The following is a 20266-nucleotide window of genomic DNA, read 5'->3' as shown; positions in this document are numbered from 1 at the left end:
GGCCTTTGAGGTCCTTCGGAGGTTCTGGATAACTAAAATATACAAACCAGAGTTGCTAACTTTCTTAAAGACCCTTATAAAAAATAAAAAGAGAATTATATAAAAGGAAATACCTAAACTGCTCCTAAAATGCTTCATTTTTTCAACATATATAATAGTCTATACTTCTTTTTGACTATAATTTATATTTTTGAGAAAAACATGAAGAGCCTTCAGCTAACAAAATTTATCAAATGCACAAATGCCATGTCTCCCCTCAGAATCTACTGGAGAAACACGTACCAAATCTACAAAAGAAATCTGGGATCTGTTTTTAACACCTCTGCTTCAAAAGTCAAAAAATCTGTCGTCCTTCATTCCTCTTTCCTTCAAATCTCACATCTGACCTATCAACAACTGCTGTCATTTCTACATCCAAACAGATCTTAAATCCAACAATTTTCCACAATTTCAAAAAAGTGTAAGTCAAGATTATCTTTTAGTCTGAGCCATCATTACCTTTTCATTGGTACTAATTTCTCCGCCATATCATCTATCCCTAGCCTTCCTCCCCCACTTTTTTTTTTTAGGTTTTTTTTTAAAGCGTAAAACCAGATCATACCACTGTAACTACGTAACATTTAAACTTTACATAAGTTGGTAAGACCACATTCCCGAGTGTCTCACCTCCTATTTTTACACTGGCCAACTTTTTGGCCCTTAAACCTGCCAAGTCTATTCCCAAGCTTTGAGGTTGCTGAGTTCCTTCTACTTGCAATATTTGTGGCCTATGTCTTCATTAAGTTATCCCATTTTCATCACTCAGGTTGGTCCTAGCTCAATTTTACTTCTTCAAAGGTCTATGCTAACTACCTTAGCTAAAAATTACCCACATGCCCACTGTGACCCTACAGTCACTATTTTATCTGCTTTGTAAAAGCATTTAAGTATTTTAAAATCTTTATTCCACAGGTTCATTGTCTACCTTCTCTCATCACCATGTAAATGCGACCAGGAACCTGGTCTGTCTTTCATAGCTGTATCTCTAATACTTAACCAGTAGGCATTACCTAGGTTGGTCTGGCACAGAGTAAGCAGTTCTTAATATTTTTAATCGACTGACGTATGCCTAACTATTACATAACAATGAACACATTTTTTTTCTCATGCCCTTTCTCCCTTATCTTCCATTTTCACTCCCACTTTCCTCCTTTTGATATTTTCCATGAAAAATAACTCTGAAATTTCTGTATTGTAACACTGCTACAGAGAAACAAAAGTAATTTTTTCCCAACTGAGATCTTACAATCACTTTTCTGTTTTTACTACGCAGGTAAATTTAGAAGTCCTATAAGTGTACCTGTATCTGAACACATCCAAAAGGACATTTATCATCTTTTGCCCCCCACTTGCTGCCTGTTTCCTGTCTCAGGAAATGGCATCACCACTTATGGCAGAGACTACTACCTGTCTTCCAAAATCTGTTCTTTTCTTCAATGGTAGCTGCCCATCTACACTACATCCCATCCTCATTGCAGCTGGGTGTGAGCACATGACCAAGTTCTCACCAATGGAACATGAATATAAGTGATGAGTGCCACTTCTAGGTCTGGCTCATAACACTCCTCGCTCCTTTTTTCTAGTTTCTGCCTGACAAGAGGTGGTGACAGCCTTGGAAGGCATGTGAAGATGGCAGATCTTCCAACTTGGATCCCTGAATGACTGTATGAAGTAGACACCCCCTGATCTAATGAGATGGTTAAATACTCTTAATGGCCCACTGAGGTAAGCAACAACCACTCCTGATCATTAAGTGAGAACTACATATAAATTTCGTATTCTTTAAGCCATTGAATTTTGAGGTTTTGTATGTTGTAAAAGCTTAGCTTACCCTACCAAACCATTTAGCCAGTTGCTTAAGCAGAACTCTTACAGTAGGGGTACAGGCAGGGATGTGGCTAACAACACATACTCAACCACCAAGTTCTAACAATTTTATATCTTATGGTATAATTCATCTGTCTTTCTAACATCTATGCCCATTCCCTAATTCTAACCATAATCATCCTACCTAGGTCTACTGCAACAGCTTTCTAACTGATTGCCCTTGCTTCCAGACTTACAAGGTCAATCCACTTTCCAAAATACGAAGTGACAGGATAAGATGTCAATATGTTACACCTTTAATACACATTGCTGCCTCCTAGAGAACATGCACACAAGGCCCATAAAAATCTTTATTACTTGGTTCTTGCTCCAACCACACTGAAGCATCAGTTCCCTCAGAAGGTTGAGCAAATGTTTATTTTCTACAGCTAGAGAAAAAGCCAGGGAGACAGCAGAGCTGGCAAGAAAACTTTCAAGAAGACAGTGGTGCTATAATTATGTTGTAAATGTTTGAGATAAGCATCTGTTAAATAAACATTTAAATAAGCTTCTTAATAAACTAGTTTATAATAAACTTTTAAAAGTTAACATTGACAACAGATAATGAACATGATTGTTTTATTAAAGCCAAGAATACATGATGATTTATTCAAGAATTTTGCAAAACAGATATCCTTCCTCACTTTCCCCCTTAGTGTTAAATAAGAAGGAAGCAAACACTGAGAAAGTATACAGACAGAAAAAGACTTTAATCATAAAAGCAAATTCCAAGGTAGATGGAGTTAGCAAATAAAGCCAATTTCAAATCACCTAATTCACTAATTTAAATGATTATTATTATTATTATTTTTTAGATTTTTATTTATTTGTCGGAGAGAGAGCGCATACACACACAAGCAGGGAGAGCGGCAGGCAGAGGGAGAAGCAGACTCCCCGCTGAGCAGGTAGCCCAATGCGGGACTTGATCCCTGGACCCTGGGACCATGACCCAAGTGGAAGGCAGTCGCTTAACCGACCAAGCCACCCAGGCATCCCTAATTTAAATGATTATTAACAAATGAGTATTAAAGAAAATATTCCATGGTACGATCATGAAACTGTTTTCACAAACATAATGACGCAAGTAAAAGTAACTGAGACTATGTTCTGAAACTAGGATGTTTAAATCCCAAGAAAACGAAATACTGTTATAATATAAAAATAGATCATCTGAAGTTAGACAAGTAAATGAAAATCCAGAATCCCCAAAAATGAACCTGTCAAATTTGGTCTACTAGGTTTAGCTACCCATTATCAACATCCTAAAGATGGTCCTGCTTAGATCACAAAGAGAAAATGCAACTGATGTGACACCTCATATATGATGCTTTATTTTTCTTTCATGGATTTTTTTTTTTTAATTACATTCTCAAGATCCCTACCCAGTATTTCCATAAAAAGTGAATTTACTACTATGAAAAAAGAAATAGGACTGAAAAACAAATAGGTTCTTAGATGGTACAGAATAAATACACTTTTAAAAAGACAACCTGGGTCCCTGGGTAGCTCAGCTGGTTGAGTGTCTGACTCTTGGTTTGGCTCAGGTTATGATCTCGGGGTCCTGGGACTGAGCCCCGCATGAGGCTCCCCAATCACTGGGGAGTCTGCTTGAGATTCTCTCTTTCCCTCTCCCTCTGGCCCTCTCCCCCGCTTGCCCGCCCTCTCTAAAATACGTCTTAAAAAAAAGAAAACCGAAAAACAGAAAATAAACCACCCCATTTACTCCCATAATTAAGTTAAACTCTAAGTTATAAATTCCATACCTGGCAAAATACACACACATACACAAAATACCTCTGCCATTAAATTTTAAAAAACCAAACAATAATTCCAGTAAGCTATTACTCTTAGTAAAAACTAAACTTTGTAAAGATCCAGAAATACTGACCTCAACGTTACAAATTCTGAATTTCAATTTCTACTGAGTATCTTCACCTGTAAATCTCAACAGTTTTTGAAAAGAAAGCAGACACTATTTCTTTTCCGCTAGGGGAAAAAAACAACACTCTAAAAACGACAACTTTGTTGAGAATACTTCCTTTGTTTTGTTTTGTTTTTTCAAAACTTCTACCTTAATGTGGTCAACAAGATATTAAAATGTAAGTCAATCAGGCTTGTAGATAATAAAACTTGTGAAACCTCAGGTTATTTAAAATATCTGATGTTATCAAAATATTTTTCAATTATAGCCTTCTCATTTGTTATTTAAGGAGCTTTAAGGGAGATTCAGAAATGGAAATATCATACAACTTGCAGGAAGACTAAATGAGTATCCTTCACTGGGCAAAAATAAAATATATTATTTGAAGGCCAAGAGAGCAGAGACAGTAAAATTCAGGGACTGTTTGTTGTTACAACTGTAAAAACCTGCCATCAGCCTAATGGTACCTCCAAAGCAGATTCTAGATGCCCCTAGAGCTCTGCACCTAGAAGATACTTTTAGAAGTGGGAAATTTATTTTAGGAAATCAAGGTTAGATCCAGAGTCTTACCAAAGAAGAACTCCAGTATAATGAAAATAAAAAACTTTTCTGTCAAAAGATTCAAGTTTGAGTCTTAGCTCTACCACTAATTATGTGATCTTGAAAATACACTGAAATTTTGTAAATTTCAGTTTCATGATCTTTGTACCTAAGAATGATATCTATACCACCTGTTTCAGAGAACTGGTTTCCCTTAAAATAATTCTTGTGAAAGGGGACTATATATAATAAATTACCATGCACAAATGCTAGTTAAGTTTGTTCCTTCTTTATAAACAACAAATATTTACTGAAACTCTGAGCTCGGTACTGCACTAAGGCACCAAGAGATGGCTGGACCAAACAAACAGCCAACCAAACAACCATGGTTGGAGCTGTTTAAAGCCTTAAAGTCTGGTGGTAACAGAAATTATAATAATAAACTTTAAGTACTATGTAAATTAATGAATAATGTATTCTGGACACATAAAGGAAGATGTGCCCAATGGTGACTATAGGATATGGGGTAAATTTTTCAAGGGAGGTAGTGACTGAACTGAAGGAAAAAACAAATTTGTCAGACTGAGATAATGGAGAGTATAATTCCATACAAAAGGAAACAACTTATGTAGATTCATAAAGGCACTTAAGAGCTTAACTTGTTTAGTTCAACATTGCTATTATCTTGGGGGGAGGGGGGCGGGGAGTGGCAGGCAGGGGACAGTAATAAGAATGGCAAAAGAAAAGAATGTTAGGGAAAAAGACCAGAGGTACGAAAAGCAATATAATTCTATTTACAGTGGTCTAGAGGAGACATATCTATATGTGAGAGTGACTGAATACATTCAACCAAAATAGGGAAAAAAGGAAAAGGAGCAGACTTTTTGGGGGGGAATGTGAAGATAGGCTTTGTAACAATATGTTTAATTTAAAGTACCTGCATCACCTGGGTGGAGCTGTCCAGTAAACACACAGGTTTAGAGATCAAAAGATGAAGGCTTGAAATTGAGATCTGTAAATCTTCAGCATTAAGGGAATGGATGAGATTTCCCCTACATGAAGAGGGGGCACACCATATCCTAAAAAATTAAATTGTCTTTCCCATTTTGTATGCTCAAAAATGTAAGCTACTCCATTAGGACCAAAGGAAGTACAATTTAGTCTTGATCTTATGATTAGGTCAGCAATCTAAATGAGATTCCCATTCCTAAACTTGTTTAGTCACATTATTTATTATTACTACATTATTAACAATCTTATTACTATGGTGCTAATACTGGCCCGGGGTCTCCCAGAACATCCTCTGTATTATCTACAATCCCCAAAGCTCCCTGCACTAATCTATATCAGGAGGGTCCTCCAGAACAGAATGACCTTCTCTTGGATCAGAATTGATCAAGCAATTACTGTGAATGTGTTTTAAATTTTATGGCATAAAAAACATAAATATGTAAAATATGGCCCCTGTCTTTTTTTTTTTTACGATTTTATTTATTCATGAGAGACAGAGAGAGAGAGAGAGGCAGAGGGAGAGGCAGGCTCCCAAGGAGCAGGGAGCTCAATGCGGGGCTCGATCCCAGGACCCCAGAATCATGACCTGAGCCGAAGGCAGACGCTCAACCATCTGAGCCACCCAGGCACCCTGGACCCTGTCTTTAAACTCACTAGAATTCTAGCTTAGGTGTAAAGACAAAAACACAAGTAATAAGCCCTGGATATAATTTCATCTAGTCCTTGGATAAGCTGCAAGAGGTAATACTTTCTCCCTCTTCCACTGATACCTATATATAGCTTTCCTATATATAGGAAAAATTTACTTTTGCTTTTAATGGCAATTTTATGAAAAGCCACTAGATGGTGATATTCCCTTAAAAAATGTTTAAGAACCTTATTTTGATCACAGTAACTTGTAGAACCCTAAGAGGTATGTTTTCCAATACCCTTTAAATAAGGATTTTAGAGATTTTTAAATCTTTCATCTTGGCGTGGAGAATGATAAGATACAGAGAGATTAAATGACTCGCCCAAGATGCCACAACTGCTTAAATAAAGGGCAATGCCAGGACTAGAGCCAAAGTCCTCCTGATTGAGCCCTAAGGGTGTTAATGTTCCTTTAATTAAAAAAGTAAATTTGCTAAGTTATAGTTTCTTCTCTAGAAAATGTAGTTATCTTCAGTTTATGTGGAAAGCACATATTTATTCATATGGGACAGTCACCTAAAGAGAAAAAGATATCCTGTCATTTGGGAAAGCACTGGAGCAATAACTTGGTAAAATAAAACTCAGAGGTGGGTATATTTTGTGGCTCAAAGTTTCAGGGAAAGTTTATTTTATTTTACTTTTTTTTAGATTTTATTTATTTATTTGACAGAGAGAGACACAGCGAGAGAGGGAACGCAAGCAGGGGGAGTGGGAGAAGGGAGAAGCAGGCTTCCCGCAGAGCAGGGAGTCCGATGCGGGGCTCGATCCCAGGACCCTGGGATCATGACCTGAGCCGAAGGCAGACACTTAACAACTGAGCCACCCAGGCGCCCCGGGAAAGTTGATTTTAAAATAGCTACTGAAAAAAATGAACAGGTGTAAAGAAATGGGCAAAAACCTCTGGTCTCAAGTTCTGTATTTCCCAAGGCCAAATGGGACAAAGTATAAATACTAGTATGCAAAATGAGAAAATGTTTATTGAAGTTTAAAGAAATCATTTCCCCCTAATTTTAACCCAGTGGTTCTCCTTTCTTCCACTCAGCACACATGACAGAGGAGATCCACATCGGTCACATCACCCCCCATCCTCAATTCCTAAGTATTGACTATCAGTCCATCCAGTTCTCAAATTCAAAAAAGATATCTGAAACCAAGTAAGTGAGAATGTAGTTGAAACTATTACAGTGGTTAGCTGAAATGTGTTCCTGTTTGGGAACAAACAAAACACCTTGCAATAATTTCTTGAACACTTCAGTTATTCTATCTGTAATAGCTAATTACTTAGAAAATACTTCCAAGTGACTTAACATTTGGATGGCTGTTACTACGTGAAAGCCTTACCTTTCTTCCTGCTTATAATGACAAAGAAATATGAATGAAAAATCATTTGTTACTTGTTTATTTCAAGAAATAACTAGAAAAGCTGGGACAATAGTCAATCTGCTAAAGGCAGTATGGTAAAAATTGGTATGTTATTAAAATTTACTACAAGAGGGGTGCCTGGGTGGCTTAGTCGATTAACAGTCTGTCTTCGGCTCAGGTCATGAAGCCAGGGTCCTGGGATAGAGCCCTGCATCAGGCCCCCTGCTCTGGGGAGAGTCTGCTTCTCCCTCTCCCACTACCCCCTGGCTTGTGTTCCCTCTCTCGCCATCTCTCTCTCTCTAAAAAAAATAAATAAAATCTTTTAAAAAATGTTTTTAATTTAAAAAAATTAAATTAAAAAAATTTACTAGAACAGGGCGCCTGGGTGGCTCAGTTGGTTAAGCGACTGCCTTCGGCTCAGGTCATGATCCTGGAGTCCCAGGATCGAGTCCCGCATCGGGCTCCCTGCTCGGCAGGGAGCCTGCTTCTCCCTCTGACCCTCCCCCCTCTCATTTGCTCTCTGTCTCTCTCATTCTCTCTGTCTCAAATAAATAAATAAAATCTTTGCAAAAAAAAAAATTTACTAGAACAATGTATGTATTTTTAAAGTCATTTCATTAAAATTAAGCCTACTTCTCTGATTTTAAAGAAACTGGAATTATTCAAATCCGAAAAAGAAAAGTTTTAAGGGAATATATAAGCCCCTAAAAGACAGGATATTTGCTTACAAAACAAAATAACACACCAAGGTTTTATCTTACGAATTTGGTTAAGCAGGAAAATTCAGTATATGTTATCCAAAGATGCAAATTTGAAATTTTCTACTTTTGTAAGCTCAAAATTCCTGTATCAATTCAGTAGAGCAATGGAGACCATGGCTCAGTGAACACACCACACCCTTGGCACTCCAATGAAACCCAACATTCCATTTTAAAAGGTAAAATAAATAGGAAAATGGAGTTTGATAGGTAAAATTTGACATTACAGTTTTTCTGGAACATATCTGTTCCAATGTGAATAAATATCAGCATAAAAAGAATCTATAAGATGAAAATGGTAATTTAGCTGTTCTCCATCTCCACTGAAACCTAACATGAAAACAAGAAAGGGATTTACAATCAAGTATGACAAACACATACACCTGTATTAAGAAAGGATGATCTAAACTACAGTGAAATCTCAATTAACCAACTACGCAGACAGAATCCTTAATTAAGCAGAATTTCCCCCCTAACGAACAGTCACTAAAATTTAGTTATTCAAATATACAAATATACATCAAGAGACGTTTTGGATTAAGAGCATATTTGGCCAGTCTGTTTTTTCCTTCAATTTCTATCAAGAGGCATTATTATATAGGATGGAAAAGAAAAAAAAAACAAAAAACCTGGGAGTTGGAAATTTCAAACTATACACTCTTGACTCTACCAACAAATATTTTCTCATCTTTAAAGTCACTCAATCCTTTCTGGGTCTCAGTTTTCTCAAATACAAAATCAGGGTTACAGCTTTTAAGCTTTAAAACAGTTTTTTTAAAAATTAACATATAATGTATTATTGGTTTCAGGGGTACAGGTCTGTGATTCATCAGTCTTACACAATTCACAGCGCTCACCATAGCACATACCCTTCCCAGTGTCCATCACCTAGCCACCTAAAACAGTTTAAACTTAAAAAAAAAACAATGTTTTCTTAAAACAAAGTATTAATTAGAAGTGTAGCAAGTAAAACAAAAGTGGAAAACCTCTGGCTAAAGGAAGTATAGGGGACTGGAGCCCTGTCCAAAAAACTGTCTACACCACAGTTTCTGAGGGGTTTAATGAATTCTAATGGATCTTAAACATACCATTTAAAAACCTCTCCACACTAAATAATGAAAATAGTTTTCAGAATGACATGACAGGCACGGCAAGATTCAAAAATAAACTTTTCACTGTAAAAAATTCAAACAAGAGGATTTTATCAACTAACCAGAAACTGGCCAACATTCAGTGAAAGTAAATACCTATTTCTAAGAATTCCAATGAACTGATGCATCATTATATTAAATTATGGTTACAGTAAAGAAATTACAGAATTGACAAAGTATTTCACAGAATATATATCTGAAAATAAACAGTACTGTTTGACAGGAAAGAAATGGGCCATACTAGAAATATATTAAGCCCAATTAATTCCATAGTTTGTTTACATAAAACCCACTGTATCACAGAAGTGTTTTATTTTGAAATTCCATATCTCTACACCCAACGTGGGGCTCGAACTTACAACCCCAAGATCAAGAGTCGCATGCTCTACCAACTGAGCCAGCTAGGTGCCCCCATATTAGTTCTAATGAGACAAGTCATATTTCACTACCACCATGACCAAAGGAGCCAAATGGGATATACATCCCAACTGCAGCCACAGAAGCTCCACACAGAAAAGTTATACAATGGAACTTCTTCACAATAGTTTAAATAAAAGGCTCTAATGAGATTAAAACAACCGTTACTGTAGATAAAACTATAGTTTTAAAAAAACAGAAGTCCAAACTAATAATTAAAACAAAGTTTGTACGTTAAACATGCAATACAAAAAGCACATACTAAGATTTTCACCAAACACAAAAATCACGAACATCTTAATATCTGAGTCTGCATTAGAAATTTAAGTATGAATTTTTTTTTAAAGAAATTACATTTACCTCTAAATGCCAAAAAACAATTATTTTTAAATTGAGATAAATGCATAAAATCTGTAATTAAAACAGTCACTCCAATATGGTACAAAATTACATTATTTCACATATTTAACCACGAAAAGTAAATTTCCCTTTTCTTAAAAAAAATAATCAATAAGGTATTCTTAAAACTGGTCTCTATTGTCTGTAACAGTCACTTGAAAGTACTCTTACCTTTCTTCTGAGCTATACAATCGAGCAAGTCCAAAATCTGCAAGTTTTATTTGCCCTCTGGTAGAAGACAAAATGAATAAAAAGTATTAGTCTACTCTGAAATCATACATATTTGTATCCATTCATAGATATCTAATCATATCATACACATTCATATTCTATTCCTAAAACTAATAAAAAATATATAAACTTTAACTTTGGATCACACAGCAGTACCCTAAGTCCTACAAGGAAAGGCAAATAGATAAACTCACAACAAAGTAAAAAAGTAGTACTTTTCCTCTGGTGACCTGAGCTACTCTTATTCAAGTAACACCACCACCACCAACACTACTATTTTTACTGTACTAGCATTACAGTATTTTAGTACTACTTAGTTCCTATTTAGAAAAGTACACTTCAATGTAAATAAACTGAGATTATTTCTGCTACTTAGTAATTAGACACACTACTTGTTCAATTCAAAATAATGCATAAGACTAAATCACATCATTTTAAATTTGTTTAATTTTCCAGTTCTTAGAGGGGCTAGGTACATAGAACCCTTTCGCCTACTAAAATCAGAACCAGGCATGCCTCACTTAAACTAACAAGTAATACCAATTATAAAAGAATTATCAGAGCTCAGGTTATGCTGTCAGTAAAATGTTTTTAACACATACTTTAAATACCCATTTATGTAGGGGCACCTGGGTGGCTTAGTCAATTAAGTGTCCAACTCTTGATTTTGGCTCAGGTCATGATCTCAGGGTCATGAGATCGAGCCCCCTGTTGGGCTCTGCGGTGGGTGTGGAGACTGCTAAAAATTCTCTCTCTCTCCCTCTACCTCTGTCCCCCCATGCTCCACTTGCACGTTCTCTTAAAAAAAAAAAAAAAAAAATCTGCTTATGCATATGTGTGTGTATACGTACTTCAAAAGAGTTCACTTTAAAACTGTGATACTAGTGTAAAAAATTTTCTAAGTAAAAAAAAATTCTTAGATCTATTCCTAACCTAAAGCTGAAATCATATTATTAATTACTAGAATATTCATTCACATTATTTGGAAGAATATCAAATGAGAAATCAACTAAGTATTATTTTATGTACATTAAAAACTATTATTGGAAATTAATTAAAGTATATTTAACACAAGTTCAGATATACCTCAAGCAGTAATATTGCTGATTATATGTTAAAACAGTTTGAGCAATAAATTTTAAGTCTTTTTAACAGAATCAAGGTATACATTATATAACACTCATTTTAAACACATATATGAAACTCACATCATACCTATTATTTAGAAGAATATTTGAACATTTAATATCTCTATGCAAAAAGTTCTTCTTATGACAATAATCCAGACCTTCCATGAGCTGTCTCATAAATGACTTTATGTGATTTTCATTAAAATGAACCAAGCCTGATTCCAGAAGTCCCATCAGATCATGGTCCATATATTCAAACACCAGATAAAATGCACCTAAGAACAAGAATAATTAATTCGTTAAAATGTTTTATTCTTAAAACTTTTCTATAGGCTCAAAATTTAAAAAAATAAATGCTATGGAGAAAATTATTCCTTGAAAAGAAGCCCTACTTTGTCACTTCAATAACATTCATCTTTCTCTCTGAATCTAATATCAATAAATGCATCCCAAGGAAACATCTAACTCCATTTTCTTCTTTTGAAGGAAACTGTTAAGATATCAAATCAACCCTACAGTGCATAGTTTCTGGGTGTGATTAATGTAAAATAAATTCTTAACTGTTTTATATACTGAACAAACTGTCTCTCAGCAGAAGCTGAATAAAATCAGTATAGTTCATCAAAGAAAATTTTAAAGTGTTAAAAGAATTGTGTTTCATAAGAAAAGAGTCTGGGCCCAGTTAGGACTTTTAGATGATCTCTATTAAGCCTTCAATAAACATATAACTTAATTCTGTTTATACAGCTCCAGAGCATTGGAAAGCATACAAACTGCAACTTTATTTTATAAAACCAGCTTAATCTTGCTACCAAAACCTAAAATAGCACATACACAACAACTGTACTTATAAGAGATTCAAAAATCGTAACTGAAGTTCATACAAACTGAAACCAAAGCTGTACCTAAAAATATTCCAATCAGACTAAGTTTAATTTATCAATTCAAGAATGGAAAAACTAACAAAATTCAATATATTAAAGAAAAAAGCTATTAACATGCCAAAACGTCATCTGAAGAAAGCTAACAAACAGTTCCTAATTAAAAACAAAGATCTCACGCATAGTAAGATTGATTCTTGAAAGTTGGGGATTAGATGAGCACTGGGTGTGGTATGTAAGTGCTGAATCACTAAATTGCACACCTGAAACTAATATTACCCTGTATGTTAACTAACTGTAATTTAAATAAAAGTTTTTCTTTTAATTTATAATGGTACCTCTCTCAAATCAACAACCAAGTCTTACTGAACAGTAAAACATGACAAAAACATTCATTACTAGTAACTACTCTAGAGTTACTAAGTAAAATTATTATTTTTTTGGAAGTTAGTAAGTAAAATTAAAGACAACATATAAACACAGAAATAGAGAAAAATATAATTATTAATAAAGATGACTATTTTCCTTGAAAATCCAACAGATAAAAAGAGAGTACCTGGGTTAGAGAAAATCATATATAAAAATCAAAAGACTTCATACATGCAAGTAACAACTCATTAGAAAATAAAATTTAAATAACTCCACATAAGGAAAAAAAATTAATACAAAGGACTAGGAATAAACTTTAACAAGAACTATACAAATTCATTAAATACCAAACTGTAAAATTCTGTATTTTAAAGCAATTTCAATAAAGGAACCAAGGATTTGTTTCTATTTTCTTTTGCTGACAGGATACTTATCTTCACAAAATAATTCTAAAGTTCACCTTAAAGAAAACAAAAACCAAAGTAGCAGCTAAAATGCTTCTGAAAATTAATCTACCAGAGATTAATATGACCTGTAGGGACAGACATAAAAGTGTAACATAATATACACCAGAAAACAGAGCCTAAAATATACATCTAATAATTAAGAAAGCAACCATCAAAAAAAGAGGCAAAATCGGTAATGGGACGAATGTGTAACACCATAGGAAGATGGGGAGTTATACCAAAGGCAAAACAAAACCCCATTAAAAACCAACAGATTTTACTGAATAAAAATTTAGAATCACGTACATAAGTAAACAATATGGAAGAGAGGAAAAAGTAAATGACAAACTGGAGAAACACATCTGCTACAAAATGGCTCAATATCCATAATATAAAATGAAGTCTTAAAAATCAGTACAAAAGAAGACCAATCCCATAAGAGAAAATGAGAAATAAAATGAACTGTCAATATACAAAAGATATTTTTGTCCAAAATACATGAAAATGTGTTTATCTCACTATCAACCAAAATATACAAAGTAATATAACACTTCAGTTAACTAAAGGGAAAAGATCTCAAAAAGAAAGACAATAAATATGCAGTATTGACAAATACTGTGAGGTAAACAGATAATGTTATATAGTGCTAGTAAATTAGAAGATTTATAAAATATAATTAGACAATATACACCAAAGCTTTAAAAATTACATTTCCTTTTACATAGCAAGTACATTAATAGATATTTAGCATAAGGAAATAAAGATTGCAAAGATTTAGCTATAAGCATGTTCACTAAAAGCAATGTAGTATTAAATATTTAAAAGCAAAACAATAAGCAAAGAGAAAACAAAAAAAAACTGGTTATCATGGTACATGTACATCATACCATGCACTTTGAAAATTACTGTAGAGGTATAATACCAATGTGGAAATGTATTACTGATGTTGAGTTAAAGTGAGTAGATTATAAAATAATCGGTACTTGATAGAGCTATCTTTGATGGGATTAAATAATGGAGAAAGTAGTTAGAGTTTGCGCAGAGCAACACAGTTGCCACAAGCCACATGGGGCTACTGAATACTTGAAATGTGGCTAGACCAATGTGCTGCAAGTGGAAAGCATACACTAGATTTCAAAGACTTACTACAGCAACAACAAAAAGAATATAAAGTATCTCAATAATCTGTTATACTGATTACATTGATCTATTAGATATATTGGGTTAAATAAAAATACTTAAATTAACAACTGATTTTTTTTTAATGAGGCTAAGAGATTATTTTAAATTATAATAGAATGGCTTGCATTCTATTTCTATTAGAACTGAATCAGAGAGGGGCGCCTGGGTGGCTCAGTTGGTTGGGCGACTGCCTTCGGCTCAGGTCATGATCCTGGAGTCCCGGGATCGAGTCCCGCATTGGGCTCCCTGCTCAGCGGGGAGTCTGCTTCTCCCTCTCCCGCTCCCCCCTCTCGTGCTCTCTCTCTCTCTAATAAATAAATAAAATCTTTAAAAAAAAAAAAAAGAACTGAATCAGAGATATAAGAATTGAAACAGGAGAGCTAAAATTCTCATTATATACAGATAACATGATCTTTTGGTCCCTGAAAAAGACATAAACATTCAATGAAAAAATTATTAAAAACAGTAACACAATTGAGAAAAACAGCAAAAATAAAATATACAATAGTCATTAACATAACTACCAGTTAAAAGACAAAAGGGAAGACTCCATTTCTAATAAGAGATTAATTTTTTTAAACTTAAGAAATGTACCAAGTCCTTCAAAGATAAATAGGATACTCTTATAAGACAGAAAACTATACACAAAAAAATGCACACATTCTTAGATAAGAGGCTCAACATGATGAAGATGTCAATTTTCCCCTAAATGATTTATAAATTAAGCACAAGCTCAATTTTTATTTATTTGTTTATTAAAGATTTTATCTATTTATTCAGAGAGAGAGAACTCAAGCAGGGGGACAGGTAGAGAAAGAGGGAGAGAGAATCTCAAGCAGACTCTGCCCTGAGTATGGAGCCCCATGCAGGGCTCGCTCAATCTCACAACCCCAAGAACATAACCTGAGCTGAAACCAAGAGTCAGATGCTTAACTCACTAAGCTAACCAGGCACCCCCACAATTTTTAAAAATACAGGGTTTTTTCCCTACAATTAAACATAAAGTTGATGTTATATCCACATAGAAAAATAAATAAATAAGAACAGCAATGAAAACACCTAAAAGAGAAAAGGGGACCTGAGCATGAGGCTTTACCAGATATTAATTAAGGTCTATAACTAAAAAGTATAATACTGCTAAGTGAACATGAAATACATCCAGAAATATACTCAAGCATGTACAGAACTTTAATATATGATAAAGATGGTGTATCAATTCAATGGGACAAAAGATGGACTTATTATTTAGCAATATTTGAGCAACTGAATAGGCAGACAGAAACAGATAAAACCCATCTGTTCCTCACAACATATACCAGCATAAAAAAGCACATGAACCACGGCTAAATATTAAAAATAAAACCATGAAAACATTTTTTAAAAAACATGAATTTCTTCATAACCTCAGAGTGAGGAAACCTGTCCTAACTGGGAATCAAATCAAGAAGAAATAAGAGGAAAACACTTTGATAATGTGACTATGTAAAAATAAAAATCTACTGCATGGCTAAAAACACTACAAACAAATTTAGAAGAGTAAAGCAAACTTGCAAATATTCATTTACAACTTATATTCCAGATAACTAATTAATATCCATCATAAAAAGTCCCTCTAAGTTGGAAAGAAAAGGATTAACAACCCTACAGAAAAGTGGGCAAAAGACAGATAACTCACTGGGGAGGTGGAGGAGGGAGACAACAAATTCCCATTAAATCAATGGAAAGATGTTTAACCTTGCTCATAAGAAAAATTTATTTTTCAAACTGAAACTTCACCACAATAACAAACTGACAATAATCCAAAAGAATGACACCAGACTCTACTGCAGAAGCTGTGAGAAACACTCTCATACACTGCTAGGAATTTGGCAATACCTAGTTTAATCACATTTAGCATTTCCCTTTGACTTAACAAGCCCAATTCTAGGAACCTGTCCCAAAATTCACTGACAAAAACACAAAATGATGTAGGCACAGAGCTGTTCAATGCAGCATTCTTTTTTTTTTAAGATTTTATTTATTTATTTGAGAGAGTGAGAGAGAGAGAGCACCAGCACAGGGAGGGGGAGAAGCAGACTAGCAGGGAGTCTCTGATCCAGGGCTCGATCAGGACCCAAAGATCATGACCTAAGCCAAAGGCAGACGCTTAACCAACTGAGCCACCCACGCGCCCCCAGCATTACTTCTAACAGTAAAATACTGAAAAGCAAATGTCTGTCAGTAGGAGACTGACTAAACTGTGGCACATCCACACAGTAGAGTACTGTAGAGCCATAAAAAGGGATGACGACAATCTCTACTGATATGGAGACTAATCTTCAGGATACATGATTAAATGTGAAGAACCAGGCACAGTACAGCATTCACTGTTATGCTCCTTTTATATACAGAGGGGAGGGTGAATATATAGAAAAGAAACTAAAATGATGAACTGAACATTTTAAAAATAAAACCCAGTTTTTCATAGGTAAGGGAAAGAACAAGAAAAAGAGAAATGGAAGTGAGACTATTCTGAATGTGGCCTACTTTAAAGTTTTGAGTTTGGAATCATGTAATGTTTTACATGATTAATATACATCATTACACCAAAAGGGTAAAAAAGTAATGCCTAAAAATTGGAAACAGATGAACCTAAATGTGTATCAAACTGGCTGCATATGGTCTATATCATAGTATTTTTTTTTAAGATTTTTTATTTATTTGACAGAGAGAGACACAGCGAGAGAGGGAACAGAAGCAGGGGAGTGGGAGAGGGAGAAGCAGGCTTCCTGCGGAGCCCCGATGCAGGGCTCGATCCCAGGACCCTGAGATCATGACCTGAGCCAAAGACAGATGCCTAATGACTGAGCCACCCAGGCGCCCCTATATCATAGTATTTTAACTATACCCAGTGGGGTATATTCTAAGAACAAAAAGAAACACTAAGAAATCTAAAACTTTATTCAATAGTCTTCTTAGTAATTAATATTAGTATTGTTATTTTAAAATTATTCTATGTATATTGTAGGACTACGTTAATATCCTAGGAATTAACATTTTTCGTGTAAGAGACAGACAAGTATAAGATCAAAGAAATAAAAATCCTGTTCTTTTAAATTAAAATCACCTATGGCAGGGGCGCCTGGCTAGCTCAGTCAGTAGAACATGCAACTCTTGATCTCAGGGTCGTGAATCCAAGCCCACGTTGCATGTGGAGCCTACTTAAAATTAAAAAAAAAAAAAAGAGTTTCTTTAAAAAAAAAAAAAATCATCTACAGTAGCCAGCCACCAAGATGGCCCCCAGTGCTTCTCATCTCCCAGTATCTATGCCCTCCCACAGTGATTCAAGGACAGTCTGTATGACCAACAAAGTATTGCAGAAGTGATAATGTCACTGGCTACCAAGGCAAGGTCACATAACCATGGCAGGTTCCATTTTACTTTCTTGGATAATTTGCCCTGGGAAAAGCCAGCCACCAAGCTGTCAGGACAGTCAAGCAACTGTGTTGAAAGGCCCATGTGAAGAAGAACTGAGACCTCCCACCAATAATGGAATTACAACTTGCCAGCCATGTGAAGGAAGTTGATTCTCCGACTCTGGTCAAGCCTTCTTGTGACTACAGCCCTAATCCACATCTCATGGCAACCTCATGAGAGAACCTGAATCAAAACTGCCCAGCCAAGATGCTCTCAAATTCCTGCCCATAGAAACCATAAGAGATAACAGGGCGCCTGGGTGGCTCAGTTGGTTAAGCGACTGCCTTCGGCTCAGGTCATTGTCCCGGAGTCCTGGGATCGAGTCCCACATCAGGCTCCCGGCTCGAGCGGGGAGCCTGCTTCTCCCTCGGACCCTCTCCCCGCTCATGCTGTTTCTCTCTCTCTCTCTCTCTCAAATAAATAAATAAATAAAATCTTAAAAAAAGAAACCATAAGAGATAATAGCTTCCAGCATCATCTTTGAAGTATAACTGCCAAAGAATTGGATTATATCTGAAAAAGTTTATAGATCTAATTACCATTTATAGGAAATATGCAAGTTAGAAGAACAAGCTAAAGACACCAAAAGGAAGCATTTAGCCAAATCCAAAATGTGGCCTATTCTTCAGTAAATAAGTGGAATGAAATTTCTAAAAAGCAAGAGAAGATTCTAGGAGACCTAAAATGATAATTAACCACATACAATATAGATCTTGTTTCATCCAGATTCAAACAAAGCTCCTATAAAAAATATTTCTAAGATAACTGGGTAAATGTAAACACTGACTGTTAGATGATATTATAAAATTATTGTCTATTTTGTTAGGTATAAGGCCTCTTTCTTTTTTAACATAACCCAATTTCATTATCTATTATAGACAGATGATTAATCAAGTATTTATGTTTACAATATGATGCCTGGGATTCACTTAAAAATGGTCAAGCAAAATAAAAACAAGTAGGGAGAGATAAATGAAGTAAGATTAGCAAAATGTGGTAACAGGTAAATGTGAGAAATGGCGACACTGGGGTTCATCATCCCATTTTCTTTATTTTTAAGTATGTTTGAGTATTTCAATAATATTTAAATGTCTGAAACAAAAATGAATAAATAAAAATTTTAGTAGGCTTTCAAATTATCCTGAATCAAGAGCTATATTGTTCCCATATTTTAACTTTGGTTTTATTTTTATCAAGGTTATATATTTATATAGTTTTAGGCAATGTTTCAAAGCGAGTGTTTCCAACTGTTTCAAACTGTGTCATGAAATCAATTTAGTAGGTCACAACCCGCATTTTGATTTTTATTTATTTATTTTTAAAGATTTATTTTTGAGTAAGCTCTACACATAACGTGGGACCCAAACCCACAATCCCAAGTTCAAGAGTCGCAAACTCTACCAACTGAGTCATTCAGGCGTCTCACAACCTGCATTTTTAAAAAGTTTTTTCTATTGCATGTTATTTTTCCTTACTCTGTATTTAAACATTAGTAAAATCATACGTAATAATATTTTTATAATATAGCATGCCAAGTAAACTTTCATAGTAGGAACTTATATACATACATAGAGTTAGAAAAATGTCCAATATCAAAATTCTAAGAGCAGTTTATCTCTGTGTGAGCAGATGGGTGATTTTTACTTTCCTCTTATGCTGCCATTTTCTGACTTTTCTACAAGGAACACAAACAGTCATTTTTAAATATATTAACAACTATGTCTAATATACAATTTGATAAGGAAAAAACAAACAACCTAACTGAAAGAAATGGCAATGTCACAAAGAATGCACATGGGAAATCAAAATGATAAACATATATAAGATGCTCCATACCTCACTAGTAATCAGGAAAGTACTTTCACCTATCAGATTGACAATATCCGGTGATTTCCAAATGAAACTCATATACTACTACAATTTTTTGGCAAAATAACCTGATAACCTATTAATTAAAAACACAAATGTCTGTTGACTTAGTTATCCCACATTTGGGAATAAACCAAAGGAAATAATAGCACCAGTATGCAAGTATACATGTATAAGGCCATATCCAGCAGTACTGTTTGTAATGGAAAAAACAATGGGAAAAATTGAATGCTCATAAAGAAATGGTTGGATAAATCTGTATATCCATACTGTGGCACATTATGCAGCTATGTTAAAAAATTTTATCACCTAGAGATATATTGTATTCTTTAATAAGAAAAGTAAAATACAGGGCGCCTGGGTGGCTCAGTTGGTTAAGCGACTGCCTTCGGCTCAGGTCATGATCCTGGAGTCCCGGGATCGAGTCCCGCATCGGGCTCCCTGCTCAGCAGGGAGTCTGCTTCTCCCTCTGACCCTCCTCCCTCTCATGCTCTCTGTCTCTCATTCTCTCTCTCTCAAATAAATAAATAAAATCTTTAAAAAAAAAA

At 34.9% G+C, this 20266-nt stretch overlaps 1 protein-coding gene across 2 annotated transcripts in view; it reads right to left on the bottom strand.

Moving 5' to 3' along the window:
- Window positions 1–20266, bottom strand: part of CDK13 (cyclin dependent kinase 13) — a 122392-nt gene that overhangs the window by 32436 nt on the left and 69690 nt on the right. For both annotated transcript variants that reach the window (XM_031031442.2, XM_081800763.1), the window contains exons 6-7: window positions 11601–11790; window positions 10326–10382 (exon numbers count right to left, since the gene is read on the bottom strand). In XM_031031442.2, the coding sequence (XP_030887302.2) occupies window positions 10326–10382; window positions 11601–11790 (247 nt within the window). The remainder of the gene's footprint in view (window positions 1–10325; window positions 10383–11600; window positions 11791–20266) is intronic.

Source organism: Leptonychotes weddellii, chromosome 12 (genome assembly GCF_054177405.1).
Source record: "Leptonychotes weddellii isolate Sample4059 chromosome 12, ASM5417740v2, whole genome shotgun sequence".
NCBI lineage: Eukaryota > Metazoa > Chordata > Mammalia > Carnivora > Phocidae > Leptonychotes > Leptonychotes weddellii.
Note: the sequence above shows the minus strand (reverse complement) of the source record. Positions and strands in the feature narration are given on the sequence as shown.